At 33.4% G+C, this 16,294-nt stretch overlaps 1 protein-coding gene across 7 annotated transcripts in view; it reads right to left on the bottom strand.

The window, feature by feature from the left end:
* The window catches only part of LOC117177723 (protein croquemort-like), a 203,469-nt gene that overhangs the window by 43,986 nt on the left and 143,189 nt on the right, over positions 1-16,294 (bottom strand). For 6 of the 7 annotated variants that reach the window (XM_033368614.1, XM_033368616.1, XM_033368617.1 and 3 more), the window contains one exon: positions 13,854-13,927. In XM_033368614.1, the coding sequence (XP_033224505.1) occupies positions 13,854-13,927 (74 nt within the window). Of the gene's footprint in view, positions 1-6,635; positions 6,798-13,853; positions 13,928-16,294 lie in introns of those variants that run through there. The other variant, XM_033368618.1, reaches the window with a different exon arrangement.

The following is a 16,294-nucleotide window of genomic DNA, read 5'->3' as shown; positions in this document are numbered from 1 at the left end:
TGGGTTAAAAATTTTTAGTGAAAAATATTTTTTTATTTTCTTCTCCTAAAATTTTACTTAAGTGTACTTAAATGTGGCAATAATGATTTTTTTCCTGTACGCGGAAACTGTAAATGTTAAAAATTCAACATATTTAAAATTTTTAATTACAATTTTTATTTCCTTCACGTTCCACAGTTCAAAAATTTTTTGCTAACATATTTCTTTTGATAAGTCGTCAATAATTGATAATGAATGCACGTACGGATACAGTCATTTCATAGTGAAAATTGTGTGAAGAGACCAAAAAAATTATATTATACTTATTTACTGGATCGTAGAAACTTATTTTAACCCTTAATTGGCACTGTGGGTGAAAATTACGCTAAAAAATATTTGAGCTCAAAAAAAGAACACTAAATTCGAGAAAATGGACCATGTGGCGACATTTAGCAGTAGATGATATCACTAACTGAATATACAATAGGTGAGCATAGAGCGGCAGGCGTCAGTGTCCTTTGGGCTGTCACTCAAAGTAGTCTCCAAAAATTGCGGGGGTATTAATTACCCCATGTGCCATCAGTGAACAAAAAAGTTATTTTTTTCAAAAATTTTTGCTAGTTATTTTTGTGATTTTTGATAAATTTCCAACGTAAGTATATCATCTTAAGAAAAAAAATTTTTGTATTCATTATTTCATAGTTTCTTGTTTTTCTAGATGACAGAAACCTTAAATTGACAGGTTGCTCGTACAGGCGCCCAATGTACCATATGCACCGCGCAGGTATCTGCAGCGATTGTTCAGGTCAAGATGGAAATTGCTAGGTTAAAAAAGTTTTATTTAAAATTTTATTTAGCTACTCAAAAATTGAGGATTCATTTTGAAAAATAAATACCTTTTTTGAAATTATCAATATCACAGTAATTTTTTTCTTCAACTATAGTATCTCAAGCATGTACTCATAAATTTTTAGCTGAAAATATTCAAAATTACGCGAGTTACGATTTTTTAAGTAAAAAAAAACGGATTTTTTCCTTTTTTCCAAGAATTTTGTTTACTAACTTAATTTGAATAAATCACTATAAAACAATTTGACTTTGAAAAAAATACTATAAATGACATTAGATAATTTTAGTGTGCAATAATATTAAATACAGGCAGCGTGAGACTCGATTCAGTACGCTCGGTTATTTATTGTCCCGCAGTGCCAGTTTCGTATATTGACAACAGTGGCAATTAAAGGGTAAATATGTCGATTCCAAAAATACTGACCCCTGGGGAGTAACTTAGGAAGACAGTCAAGCCCCCTGATTGCCGCTCTTGCCCCACGCCGATTGTCTACCCCCGTGTACTGTACACAGCACGCCAGTTTCAAATGAGAAAAATACTAAATCGTCTTTTGGCTTAAAAGTTCAACAACTGGGATACCTTTTTTCCTTCTTGACTATTTGAAAAATTCATAATTTTAGTTAAAAACTCATCTTTTTAGTTGATAATTGTACTATTTTATTGAAAATTCTTTTTCTTAGAAATTAATTTTTTTAGTGAAAATGTATCTTGCACTACTTTTGGTAGCATCTTCATTCGTTGAAATATCTACTAGTACATTTCCCGTCTAAGATACATATTTGCAGGTTAAAAATTCAACTAATTTGTTAAAAATTGATATATTTGTTCGAAAATTGAACTCTAGTTGAAAATTTAAGTATTTTTCTGAAAATTCTTTTCTCTTGTTCTAAGATGTACACTACTACATTTTTATTGAGAATTCATTTTTTTCAATGCAACTGTCTTTGGTTAAAGATTAATTTTTTTTTAAATGTGACCATTATGTTTGAAATTTATATTTGTAGGTTGAAAATAACAACTAATTTCAAAAATCCGTCAATATGAACAATAACAATTTTTAACAGTCAAAAACTTTTATAAGGTACACTATAAATAATAAATGAATAAAGAAATGAAAATAGAAACTATGCCCAACCTTCGGACCTCTCCCCTATTTATTTTAGCGCTCCGCGTTTGAACGGTTAGACGTTTAAACAATTCGAATTATTTCTAAGCTTAACTGTTTAAAAATTTAACCTGCACACATTTTTTAAATTTAATTTAAGCTAACTTAGATCTCTCAGTTTTTCAGGTGAATATTCAAACCAGACATATCTCAGACAAAAATACTGTAAAACAGGGAAAATAAAGAGATTTTTCGCGTAAATAAGGGAATGAATTCTTTTCAATAAAATAAGCGTAGCTACTATATCAAATTCAATATAAAACACTTTACATTTATTAAATTTTCATTTAAAGTATTGCACTTTCAACAAAATAGTACTTTTTCTCACTTTTGAGTTGGATGTTGCAAAAAAGGGCTTAAGACAATCTCAGGCTACCGCGGCCTACCTGCCCTCTCAGTAACCTTTTTCTATTGTTCAGCGGTGGTTTGGACCTCGAAGCGCTGTGGCTCTCAACTGGCACCTTCTACATCATGTTACAGGGGTACATTTAAATGCAATAGAGTGTATATGCACTTTTTTGCGCCCTACAATGGAGGTCGAGTCGAGGGCGCGTTGCCGTGTTAAAATGTTTGGCACCTGTAATGCACAGTAGCGTACGTTACTTAAAGAAGTTTTTATAATATTTATACTAAATTAAATATGTATTGAGTCTAATTATGAATTAAACATGCGGATTTCTTTTTTTATTATTTAATAAATATTAATATTTATAAATATTTTTATATTTAATTTTTATATTTAATAAATTTAATAAAATAGATAAATTTTAAATTAAAAGAGGTAAATATACAGCAAAATATTAAATAGTTTTATTGACAGTTAAAAAATCAGTTTCTAAAATAAAATAAATGTTCAACGAAATAGTTGAATTTTCAACAAAACAAATGAATTTTCTACCTGAAAGATTAAGCGCCTTAGAGAAAATGTATGCAAATGGATAAACATTTCTGTTACTGTGCATTGCAGTTGTCCAACCATTTTAACACAGCAACGCGCCTCCGACTCGACCTCCATGGTAGGGCGCAACTAAGTTCATACACTATTCCATTTAAATGTACCCCTGTAACATAATGTAGAAGGCGCAAGTTGAGAGCCACAGCGCTATGAGGTCCAGACCAGCGCGGCCCATTAGAAAAAGGTCGCCGAGAGGGTAGATAGGCCGCGGTACCTTGAGATCGTCATAAGTCCTTTTTTGCAACATCCACCTCGTAAGTGAGGACTTCAATGCCTCTAAATGATATGTGAATTACTTTAATCCAACAGACTATGCGAGAGTAATAATGGACGCGCATGCGCACTTCAGAGATGCGTAACATTGTACACTGGCAAAATAAAAATATTCTTTAAAGAATGTCAGTACCTCGGGATGCATTGTAGAAGTGGAACTTCCAACGAATATTTAAGTGGAATAAATTCATGGAATTCACGGACTACGTGAAATTCATGGAATTCCGTGAATTACTTGTAAAAGAGTTTGAAATAAAAAAGCGCTAAATAATTTTCTCGGATGGTTTTTGCACAAAATAGCGTGTGACACACTTACGCACAGGCGATTACTACTCGTGTGATTGCAGCATTTGCGTTCAGTTCTTCGCACTCGTCTACGTTTTCGCACTGGCTTCGCTCGTGCGCTACCCCCTATCTCGTGCTTCCAGCTTGCGGCTGATGCTGCAAGTTTCACACTCTTCGGCAATTGCCTATTTTGTGCACTTGCATCACAAATAGCTATAACTTCGATTAATTTTAATTGCACACGGCTTCGCATTGGTACTATATGACGATTCAAAATAACTAATTGTGCAACTCTAAATATTTTAAGGCAATTTTCGAAATAACCTCTCAAGTTTCGATGCGTATAAATTTGCATAGAACTACACAGAAAATAATCTCGACTGCAGTAGAGTTCAAATATGAATCAATTTCGTGTGCGCACTCAGATAGTTTTCCACTTGCGACGCACAGTGAGGGAAAAATAGACAAAATTCGCTAGCCGCCACATTTCTTTATCGATCCAAATAAAATTTTGTGCGAATACCGAGAAGACTTTTCTGCAGAGAAGACAACACTTTTATTTTTATTAGTTACATATACATATAGAAGGATATATCACTTTATTCATTATGTTTCAGTCATGCCACACATCAGTTAATAATGACTAAGCTTAAACTAAACTACTTTAATGCAAATAACATACCACAAACTGCAAGCCAACAAACTCCAATCCCACAAAACCCAACCCTACATATCCCAAACCTAAATATCCCAAGCATACAAATCCCAAGCCAACAAATCCCAAGCCTACAAACCTCAATTCCACAAGATCTAATTGCACTTAATCCTTAACCTACAAAACCTAATTTAACAATTCCTGAGCTCACATATCCTAAGCCCACAAACTCCAAGCCTGCAAAACCCAACCGCACATATTCCAAACCTAAATATCCTAAGCCCACAAAACCCAATTCCACAAAACCTAATTCCACAAAATCCCAAGTTAAGTTTAATCTTAGTCATTATTAACTGCTGTGCGTTATGGCTCAAACATAAGGAATAAAAAGATGTACCCTTTTCTATGTACATTTAAAGAATAAAAATTAAAACTTCCTCTTCTCTGGACGTGTACGTTAAAGGCGACAGTCTTCTAAGTAATTAAACCAAAATTTCATTAGGGTCGTTGAAGATTTGTGGCGACTAGCGAATTTGGTCAATTTTTGATCCTACGACGCATGAGCAGGTTATATATTCGCTGGTTTTTTTTCACGGATGTCAATTGTGAAGTTTTTATGCCCAGGCATGACTGTAATCATTCGATGGGAATGTTTGAATGTCTGTATACCTTTAATCTCTACAATCGGAAAGTTGGTAAAACTTGGGAGGTGTGTTTCTGCATTTTTCATATCCTCTTGCCAAATGTCCAGGAAAATAAAAGGCGTTTTAACAAAGGCGAATGCAGCCGCATGTTATTAGTAAGCGTGACTAAATTTATGCTATAAGTTTAAGCCCACCTTAGTAAAATAAAATTTTGCACATACCAAAACCTAATGGAGTCTTTTGGCGATATATGTGTTCATAATATCGGAGTTAAATTCTGCTTTAGTAACGATGACGATCCGTGTATCTCTTTCACGGGGGGTTTAAAAATAAAAAGGCATAGTAAAATGAGTATTAATAATAATACTGGTTATATATTCGATACAGTACTAAATTACAATTAAATATAAAGAAAAACGTATTACAATACAAAAATCATTCCATAAAGAAGCTTTACAGTATGTAATAATAGTACTAATAATAATTTTGATTGATTTTAAATCACAGTAAAATATAATGGTACAGAAACATAAATTCCAAAAATGTTGATGTAGCAAAATATCATTAAATTGAATAATTAATAATTATTGTTGTAAAGTTGATTGGTAACATAGAAAAACATTATCGGAAAGACATTCTTAGTTCATTCCGTAAACAAATTGTGCTTATTAATTAAAAAATATGTAAACTCTTCATATGTTTATATACTTTGTTTAAATAATGAAAAAAAGTCTTCAATTTGTAGGGCATTATATAAAAAAGTCATAAGAAAGATAATTCTAGTTCATTTTCCTAAAAACTTGTGAATATTCTTTCAAAAGTAGCCATTCTCAAAATGTTTAATGTAAGTGTTTCATTAATTAATTGAAGGGCCACACTGCATACGGGCATAAGTGCCAAAATTTCGTAAATCAGTTTATTGGCTTAACTACTTCTTTCCCCCTAACTCGTGTCCCTGTAGAAGATTTTGATCTAGTTCAACGCGAAAGTAGGTCTACGAAAAAAATGCAGTGCATATGGGCGTAAGTGGCCAGGGCTTTTTCGCAAATGGTTATCTTTTTAAAGTGCCCTTTTTGCGATTCAATAGAGCCAACCAACATCTAAAAAGTACTTTTTTCGAGTAAAAAATAAAACAGTTACGAAACTTTTCATGTATAAAAATCAGAGTTTATGGGGACAAGCTGTACCGTTGACGAAGGCTTGTTCGGAGAAGGATGCTTCTTTTAGGATGTTCGTTTCATGGTCCAATAAAGCCTAACAGTACTTCGAAAGGTTTTTGCATTTTTTTATTTAAAATTATTTGCATGAAAGTTACAGTTTTTTTAGTTCTCCTTTAAAATTCGGTTTTTGGCACTTACGCCCGTATGCAGTGTGTCCCTTTAATTATTACTGTAAATGTGCAAAGTTTAAAAAAAAAGTTTTTAAAATACATTGTTGGTGATTCCTTACAGAAATTTATTTCTTTTGTTGAGAAAACTTTAAACTCTTAATTGTTGAAATAAATAATAAATCTGGTAAAATTTCAAAGCATTTGGATAATGTAATCAAAAAAATAATCTTAGTTTATAAAGGAAAGATTCAGCATTTTATTTAAAAATGAGCAAAACTATGAATTTCTGTATCGAAATCTACATATTTTCACAATTCTGCAATTTAATATTAAGCTTTCTTTGTATAAGATATAATGACTGTATTTTTACGTTTATAATCACATATTAGCAATATATGTTTAACTTAAATCAATGATATATTCCTATATTTTATTATCATCTGTAAAAATGTCATTCCATTATGAGAATTTTATTTTATTTTTCTAAATTACTTCCATTACTATAAAAAAATAGTAAGTACTAATTATTTTGTGCTTGGAGCGAAAATATTGAAATTTTATCAATATTTATCAATTTCTACATGTAATATATAAAAGTATATGGGAACTGGTCGCTTCTATATATTCCTGATCGTTGTCATTACGTGTCTTCTGCATTTTCCTGTAACACATATTTGGAGCAAAAAGAAATGTTAATTCATGTTTAATATTTAGTAACCTTATCATATGGAAAGTACCATAATTAAAAAAAAAAAAAAACCTACATTGGGCTTGAAACATTTGACTCATCCTTTGACTTCCGCTTTGTTTTTGGCTAACAGAAACCCTCTATTAATTCATCTTCAAACATTTCATCTTTATACGCCAATAAATTTGTTTTTTTTTCACTATATACTGACGGGCAGTATGCTTTTAGCTCCCGAGTTTCATAGGTAGGCACCGGCTGAGGGGAGCGAAAGTCCCCTTCCACTGCAAGGACTACGGATCTATCTTCTTCTATTACACCCTCTCAAGCAATGTCCAACCCTACTTTTCCTCACCCTTCCTAGTTCAGTGATATCTGAAATTGTATTGGAAATATGTTTGTATATTGGTATATGTATGTCCTTTTTAATTTTTAATTATTAATTATATTTTTACTTTTTGAGTCCGCCATAATAACGCGATACTAGTTCACCGAAGGTCAATCTAGAAAGTTCTTTGGACTGATACATTTTAGTTTGTTTTAAGACAAATGAATGCTTGCGTTTCGATTCACATTTCTGAAATTTATTAGGCAAATGAAAACTGTTACATTTAATCCGGGTTTGAAGTTGAATCTCTTTCAAAACTTTAGTGGAAGGGGACGTCTCCTCCCCTCAGCCGGTGGCTGTCTGTGAAGGTCGGGAGCGAAAAGTCAATCTCCCATACTGACAAATGCAACCCTCTTGTAGACAAATAAAAGCATAACAAAATTAAGGTGAAATATTTATTTATTTTAATGCCGGTAAAGAAATTTAATTTGAATCTTTTTACCGTTGTTATCTTTTAAAAATAATAAACGCTTGTAAATTGACAATTTAAAATATTTTACTTTTATACTGTTAGACAATTTATAATTTGAAAATATGCATTCAATATTTTTGTATTCACTTTAAAAATCCACTTAAATGGTTGTAATTAAAATAAAAAATTTCCTTTTAATTTCTCGAAAATATTTTAAAAAGAAGTAGATAATGACCTACACCAATTTATTTTTAAAATATTGTTTACATTATCATAATTTTTGATAATGTTTTTATTTATTTTTTGAATCACAGAATTTTTTTAAAATAAAAATTATTCTTAAATAGTTCTTAATGAAAATATTCAGACTTTTTATAATTTTTTAAAAAGTAATTATTTTTAAAAAATCCAAAAATAAATAAATACGATGAATAAATTCAAACTCCATAATTATTGATTGAAAACAAATGTAAGTTTTGGACATATTTAACCAAATTTAATGTTAATTTTTGATTAGTATAAATGTTACAATTTAATTTAATTTCTTATTTATTTCCACATTTTGTGTTTAATTTGTTTTATAAATGCTGTTACTTTTTCTTCATTAGGATGTGATGAATGAGGATTCATGATGAATAAAGTTTATTTATGAATCGTTTGTTTATATATTTTTCGTTAAAAATAATATCTGTGAAATCAAGTGTCAGTATTAATATGCAAATTCAACCCCATTTAACTTAATTTTTAGCATGTCTAAATCGCACAAACTTTTAATTAGATTACAATTTAAAAAAAAAATAATTACATGATAGAATGTCATGGCAATGAAATGCAATATATTTTTAAACAAAGCTCATTATTTTTCAAAAATTCATGGGAAACTGAAGTAATGCTTATCGTTGATATATTATGCTTTTATGTTATTTTTTAGGTTTGTATTTCACATTGTAATTTTTCCTTTCAAAATCTTTTTAAAAAATAATTAATAAAAAATAGTTAAGTTACACAAAATACCATTTTTTAAAAATAAAGTATCGAAAATGATTTATGTTTTTAATATTATCTTAAAGAAATATTGGAGGGATGCTTTTATTAAATATTGAACACAGCAATAACAGTTAAAATTATAATGACGATAAGTCTGTATATTAACAGAAGAAAGTGAAGAAATCAGCTACAATAACTGAAGTTAAGCAAAATATGTAACCGTATATTAATTTTAAAAAAGGAGATTAAGAAATAACCCAATATTAAGAAATATAGAGGATGATTTGACATGGGTAGGAGGAAGATGCAGTATAAGTTAAGAAAAATAGCGGGAGAGGAAAGAAAAGAGGGAAGAAGAACATGGGTTAAGTATGGGAGAATACAGATAGACGGAGTATGATGGGATTGGGATCTTGAAAGGGAACAGATAGTAAGAAATTAGAGGCAGTGAAACTAGGAGAAGAAGGAACGGGAGTTGGGAAAATAAGAAATAGTAAGAAGGAAAAAGAGACGAGAAACGAAAGTAGGAAAGAATAGACGATATATTACTGGAATATATAGCAGGATTGGAGAGAGAGAGAGGGGATAGGGATTTTATGAGAAATTTAACACAATGGGATGTAGTCATAATGAAGGAAACGTGACCAGATGAAAAGAGATGAGAAAGTGTAAGGGGAAGGTTACTAAGAGGTTACAAATGGCAAGTGCAAAATGCAAAGAGAAAGAATAGAAAGGGCAGAGCAATGGAAGGAATGGTGATGGGAGTAAGGAATGAATATATAAAAGGGAAAGATAAGAAAGAGAGGAAAGAACAAAAAGAAGGATTAATAGTAGAAGAGGTAAGGATGGGAGGAGAGAAGTGGAAGCTGGTGGGGGTTTATGTGAACGGTGATATGAAGGAGAAAGCAGGGGAGATAAAAGAAATAATTGAAGAAAATAAAGAAGATATTAGGGTGATAATAGGTGGGGATTTCAATTCGAGGACAGGAAACAGGTAGGAAGGGAATGGGGAGAAGAGAGGAAGAAAATCCAAAGATAAGGTACTAAATGGGGAGATAATAAAGTTGTTGAAGAGCTTGAAGGAGTTGACATGGTTTATCTTAAGCGGAAAGATAGAAGGAGATGAGAAAGGAGAACATACACGCTTAGGAGGTGAAAGGGAAATGGTAATTGCTTATGTGATAGTGGATGATGTGGTAAGAGATGAGGTAGAAACTAAAGGTAGGTTATTATGTTGATTCGGATCACTTTCCCTTTATAGTGACATTAGAGGGACAAAAAGTAATAAAAATATATCAAAATGGGAGAGGGAAATGTGAACGAGATGGAAAAAATGATAGGAGAAATAAAAATAGGATTAGAGTGCACACACAAAAATGAAGTTAATATCTGGACAAACAGAAGTGGATGGGGCGAGGACTGTAACCAGAAAAAAAGGAGGTCAGGAAGGAATTAAGAAAGAGAAAAGAAAAATGTAGTAGGGAAGAATATAGAAAAAAAGAAAGAGTATACTCAGTTGTGTGATCAAAAGAAAGAGAAATAGAATACAAGGTTTGAGGAAGAGGCGGAGAAGGATAGAACGGAAGAAGAGGTATGGAAGGTAGTAAATAGAGAAAGAAAAAGAAGAAAAAGAGTAAACCATGATATCCAAATGGTAGAATGAAGACGTATTTTTTAGATTTGCCAGGAGGAGTAGAGAGAAAAGTTAATAAGGAAGGAAAATATGGTAGAGAAAGGAATGAGGAAGAGGACATAACAAGGGAAGGAATAGTTAAGGTTTTAGGAATAATGAAAGATGGAAAGGCAGCTGGTATATATGAAATTCCAAATAAAGTATGGAAATATGGAGGAAAGAAACTAGAGGAATGAACATGGATAATGTGTAATCCAGTATGGAGACTACAGAGGTGGCCAGAGTTATGGAAAGAAGGAGTAGTTATACCAATAGTGAAGAAGGGCAAGGGAGAGGAAGTTAAAGATTATAGGGGGGTGACGTTGATGCCAACACTGTATAAAGTATATTTTGTCGGAGAGATTGAAGATAGAAATTGAAGAAAAAAAAGTCGAGTCACCGAACCAGACAGGGTTTAAAAAAGGAATGGGGGTAATGGACAACATCTATTTTCTGAACTATCTAGTAAATAAGAGAATTAAAAGGGAGAAAGAGGCAATAATAGCAATGTTCGTGGATTTAAAGGCGGCGTTTTACTCATTAGACCGAGGTGAAATAGAAAAAGTTATGATAAAAAAGGGGATAAGAGAGAGATTAATAAAGAGAGTATAAGAAATTTTTAGAGAGACAAAAAGCAGGGTAAAGGTGAGAGCAAGTAGGATATAGTTTCTGGTTAGTGAGAGGTGTGAGACACGGATGTCCTTTCAGCCCACTTTTATTTAATTTATTAATATCAGACTTGGAAGAAGAAATGAGGAGAAAAGGTTGGGGCGGAGTTAGGGTAGGGAAGGAAAGATATATACACTGGCCTACACAGACGACTTAGAATTTCAAATAGATTATTATTCTTAACAGTGATCCAAAAATACGTGCGCATCCTTGAACTGAACGGCGCTCATTGGCTCCAGTTCGCGTACATATATCAAATCCAAGAATAGACGCGCACTGTAGCCAATTAACGTCACTAAAATCCAATAAAAGCGCCGATCAAAGCAGCTCTGTTTGAATCATTGACTCCGACCATTGTTGTCTCACCCACTGACGCCCTGTGTCACACGCATAAAGCAATCGAAAACGAAATTTTGAAAGCTGAAATCGACAATATCATTCAGAGATTTCATATCAAGGATATAAGTTTATTTTTAAAAATTCATCCGATTTTTTAGGTACATAATTTTTCTAGCGTGGACGTCTTTTGGCCACCGAAGTATAGCAAAATTAGCAAAAAATTAATCCTATAATGACGCGCGCGGCTTTTACGGCTGCTGGCGCTGGAGCGGACACTTTCGTTGAAAATTTAATGTGGGCATTTTAGCCTTAAACCTTAAATGTCACACGTCAAAAAATATCAATAGGTGCCACACGGGGTTCATTGGACTCCAGCGTAGAAAACTGTAAATAATTTCTCACGTTCTGAATATACTCACCTGAATCTTATTGTAAATTTCCCTTAAAGTCTTGTGAACAATATACTTTCGGTCATATAAAAAACTTAAAATGTTAATACCTATAATAAAAAAGTGCAATATGTCAAATTAGTGAAAAACAAACACTTCGTATTAAAAATGACTTCGTTGTTACAGTTTTCAATTCTTTTTCTTATAAAATTCTCAGGGAATACTAATTGATTAGTGCTGTTTAACACGCAACTAGTCTCAATAGATCATCATCGCTCTGGTGCACGAAGGACACATATCTCTCGTTTTACGTTCTATCCTGCGAAGATAAAACGCATACCTTACTTTGTAAGCAAACGCGGCCTTTCACCTTGAACCATATTAACTACATCAATATTCAAAATAACTCTGATCGCCATACGCATATCAATTCCTACTACACTCTGATTATAGTATCGCTTTGCTTCCAAAAGTCATTGAGCCAAACTGACGTTTTCAGGTTCGTCGTCTTCTATTTCCATAGCTTCTTCGAAGCTGGCCTCCTCCTCCTCCTCCGACGGCTCAAAACTTCTAGTTTCCTCAGAAACATTGTTCTCTTCGTCAGAGAATGCTGTATTGATAACTGCACCAAAACCATCATCCTCAAAAAGTGTCTCTCAGATGGTCCGACGTCGTAAATTATACGCTATAATGCTATTTGTGATGAAAATAGGTTAATGATCAGCCATAAAAAATTTGTTTAATCACACAGTGATACTTACCGTCTGAAAAGAGAAAATATGCACCAAAAAATTCAGAAAAAATTCACTCGGATTCGAACTGTAATTAACGAAAATCATACAATGGTGTTCAAAGGGCCCCATGCCTTATACGCTTCAACCTCCTCGAAAGCTTTTGAGCGGCTGGCCTGTCGTCAGCATAGAAACGCGTACTTCAGGATTCGGAATACTGATAGATGATACCAGGAAGTTTATTTAAAGCAAGCATTATAGAAATATTTTAGATTAAAAACACCTTGGTTTCCTAATAACTACGGGTGACATTGAAGGGTAAAATTGAGCATAACTTTTGCGATCAGTGTGATACAAGTTTCATTTATGGGGAATTTATTCGGCCCAACATACTGTTTAATTTCCGCGAGCATAGAAAAGTGTGCTTTAAATATTCTTGGAATATACTATGAGAGGGGACATTTTTTCGTCAACATATTTTTTCTCGATATTTGAATGTGTGATACGTCGGTTTGATTTTAGAAGCACATATTTGTCCTCTGTATGTGGACTGCTGGCTATCTTAATCCTTTTAGAATATTGAAATATTTGTGACCTGGGTAGTTTTGCGCACTTTCCACAACTACAGGCCTTGAAGCGGACATTTGAATTTTAAAAGCGGTTGCAGCTGATGAAAAACATGACACATGTATATTTTTGGGATTTATTTCAACTATTCTATGTTATACCTTTTTAAGAGGGTTTCTGTAATGACTATAAAATTTTGTTCCTATTTCAGGTAGTCTGTCTGTACATTTTTATGCAATATAACTTGTATTTTAAGTGTTGGTTTAAGTATAATATCACGATGACCAAAAAATGACATCTTCCGAGGAAACGCCAGTTTGATATCAAATAATCAGTAATGTAGAAACAAGTATAGTATGTGATAATATTTTATCTTGAACCATAATTAAAGAGCACTAATTGGCATTAGCATTTGTGCTTAAACTAAAATTCATTAAAAATAAATAAAATATAAAGTAATCCCTAGTAAATAAAATCTGTCAAAAGATCAAACTTTTTAGACTTATTCCTATGAAAGAGTTCTAGTCCATACATACATATTAGTTTAACAACTAATTATTCATGAATTGAGATAAAATACTATTCACAGCCCAGAGCGAGCTTTTATTATGATTAACTAAAAAGGTATATAAGTAGATATACGTGAAACGCTGTTAAAAAATTATTAAATTAAATTACAATAGAGTGGTTGTTTCAAAAGTACGTAACGCTCTGTGTTAAGAATTGAAAAACACATGTAAAGATTTTCTAAAGTTTCCACTTATTTTTACATCATTATTGTAATGTCAAAGTTGACAACCCCTCCCTCTCCGAATTGAGCGTTACGTAAATTTTCAAACGACCACGAATATCGAAACAGAGGAAATGTAAAAACTTACTCTATTTTATCATCGTGCTGTATGAACAAATTCAATTGTAATTGTGCTTTGACTTGCATTGGTGTACCCATAATCTATTAAATAAATAAAGTTTGGTGTCAATATATTACTAAAATCGAACATTTAATAAGTAAGTAATAATGCACCCTGGTATAAACTTCTAAAAGAAAGTTCTTTTTGAAGCTACCCAATCGTTTCTATTCGATCGAAATTACTCAAAATGTCTGATAAAAACGGAAAGCTACGCATGCAGATCTCGGAAAGAATCTGAATGAAAATCATACAAAAACCTATCCGAGCTTTCCATTCCGAAATTTTTAACAGGGTATTTACATCAGCACTATGCATCTCTTCACATTTGACATTATAAAGTGTTATGGGTGCAAACAAAGTTTGAGAGAAGCACTAAAACGGTACTCAAACGGCACTTCCCAGAGCCGTTTCACAATTGCTTAATTAAAGCTACTCAAGTTCTAGGTTTAAATGCCTACATACGTTCTCTTTACATCAACAGCTAGGCTAGCAGGTAGACAAGCTGAAACGGATTAAGATGTCTAACTTCCTTTTTAAATTAAAAAATTGGAATGAATATATTTCGTAAATGGAATGAGATACGCCAAAAATCCCTGCCGATGGAGCAGCACTGAAATAGAAATTAAATGGCACTGCCTAGTAGGCCAGTCAACAAGAAACATATATGACCTTTACTTCAAATTAATTCCAGAAAAATTGAATTTTGTATATAACTTCTAGATGGTATGTTTAACCATAAAAAAATCTTAGTAAATTTCAGCCTTGTGTTTCTTTTATAATAACACAAAATAGCTGCTATAATCATGTTTTGATTTTTTTTAATTTCAGGAAAACGGTTAATTCGAGTGAAAAATAGTTTAATAGAAAAATGTTCAGCATCTTATTCTAAGCGAATAAGATTTTGTTGAATTTTTTGTATAGTAACTGTTACCTAATGAGGAGGGAAGCGAAGGACTTTTTACAAAAATATACTGCCTCATTTATTAATCTATATGAATACTTCTTTTGATGCCAGTGAACCTCAATTATGACTTTAAGGATTTCTCCAGGTTACATACCACCCGGAGTTACCGCACTTTTCGCAACACGTCTGCGAAACCATGCTGAACTACTCCGAAAAAGGGGCTATGTAAGCGGAACACCTACTCTACAACAGCTAGAATAAGCCGGCAACAGAGAAAGAGAGGCGACACTAAGAGCTTTGGCCGATGCGAACCGTAAAACAAAATCAAAGGTAGATCATAAGACCAAAAGACGAATGCATCAACTTGTCATAAAGATACGCTCGGAAAGAAAGTACGCGTCCCATATTCAGTGTGTGATTGACTACATCACATTTGGAAGGAATTTTACCGCCAAGGTTCGAAAGTTCGCGCGCGAACTCCGGATCCGTTATCACACACCTAACAAGTCAAAGCTGCTGACCATCAGGCAGCATATTGTTGAGAGAATACGGATACTATCTGACGCTAAGAGAAGTCTAGAGCGGAGGGAGAGGTGGGTCACAGAAAATCAACAGTTTCTCTCTGACTCATGTCGACTCTTCCAAGACCCTCCAGTTACTGTCGAACACCCACCCAAACCAGACGAGGTCGAAGTATTTTGGAGAGAAGTTTACGAAGTTCAGCATAGACTGGACGAAGACTCAGAAAATATTAAGAGCTTCAAGGAGTTATGTGTTGCTCTCATAACACCTGATAAAGAATGCCCACCCATCACTACCGAGGAGGTGAAAAAAGTATTAAGAGGGATGAAGAACTATTCCGCACCGGGACCAGATTGTATCAAAAGCTTCTGGTGGAAGAAGTTTTCTTCAACCTATCAGCAAAAACGGCGTAGCCGGATGTAGGGAGAACCTGCTCGTCGATAGATGTGTCTGCAAAGATGCAGCATTCTACCAGCGTGACCTATCGATGGCCTGGATTGATTATCGGAAAGCTTTCGATTCGACATCCCATAGACTTATCATCTGTCTTTTGGAAATCTTAAAGGTTCATCCGCAAATAGTTGGGTGCATAGAGAGATTGATGCCGCTTTGGAAAACCAGAATTACTATCTCATCTGGAAAAAATCGTGTGACAACTAACAAGGTCACCTTTCAGAGAGGTGTCTTTCATGGCTACACCATGAGCCCACTCCTCTTTTGCCTTCCATTATTGCCACTATCTCTAGCACTTCGCCATTCCGAGGGGTACTTGTGCGGAAAACCGGCAGATCGAAAGTACAAGGTCACTCATGTATTTTACATGGACGATCTTAAGATCTATGCTAAAAACAGAGAGCAACTGATCTAGCTCTGGGGATTATCGAACGATATACTAAGGAAATTGGAATGGAATTTGGGTTAGACAAATGCGCCAAGGTTTATTTGAAGCGAGAAAAACTTAATGGCATCCCTGAAGATCCTG

The sequence above is a fragment of the Belonocnema kinseyi genome, chromosome 8, assembly GCF_010883055.1.
Source record: "Belonocnema kinseyi isolate 2016_QV_RU_SX_M_011 chromosome 8, B_treatae_v1, whole genome shotgun sequence".
NCBI classification, from domain to species: domain Eukaryota; kingdom Metazoa; phylum Arthropoda; class Insecta; order Hymenoptera; family Cynipidae; genus Belonocnema; species Belonocnema kinseyi.
The sequence above is the reverse complement of the archived record's forward strand: the minus strand, read 5'-3'. Positions and strand labels throughout refer to the sequence as shown.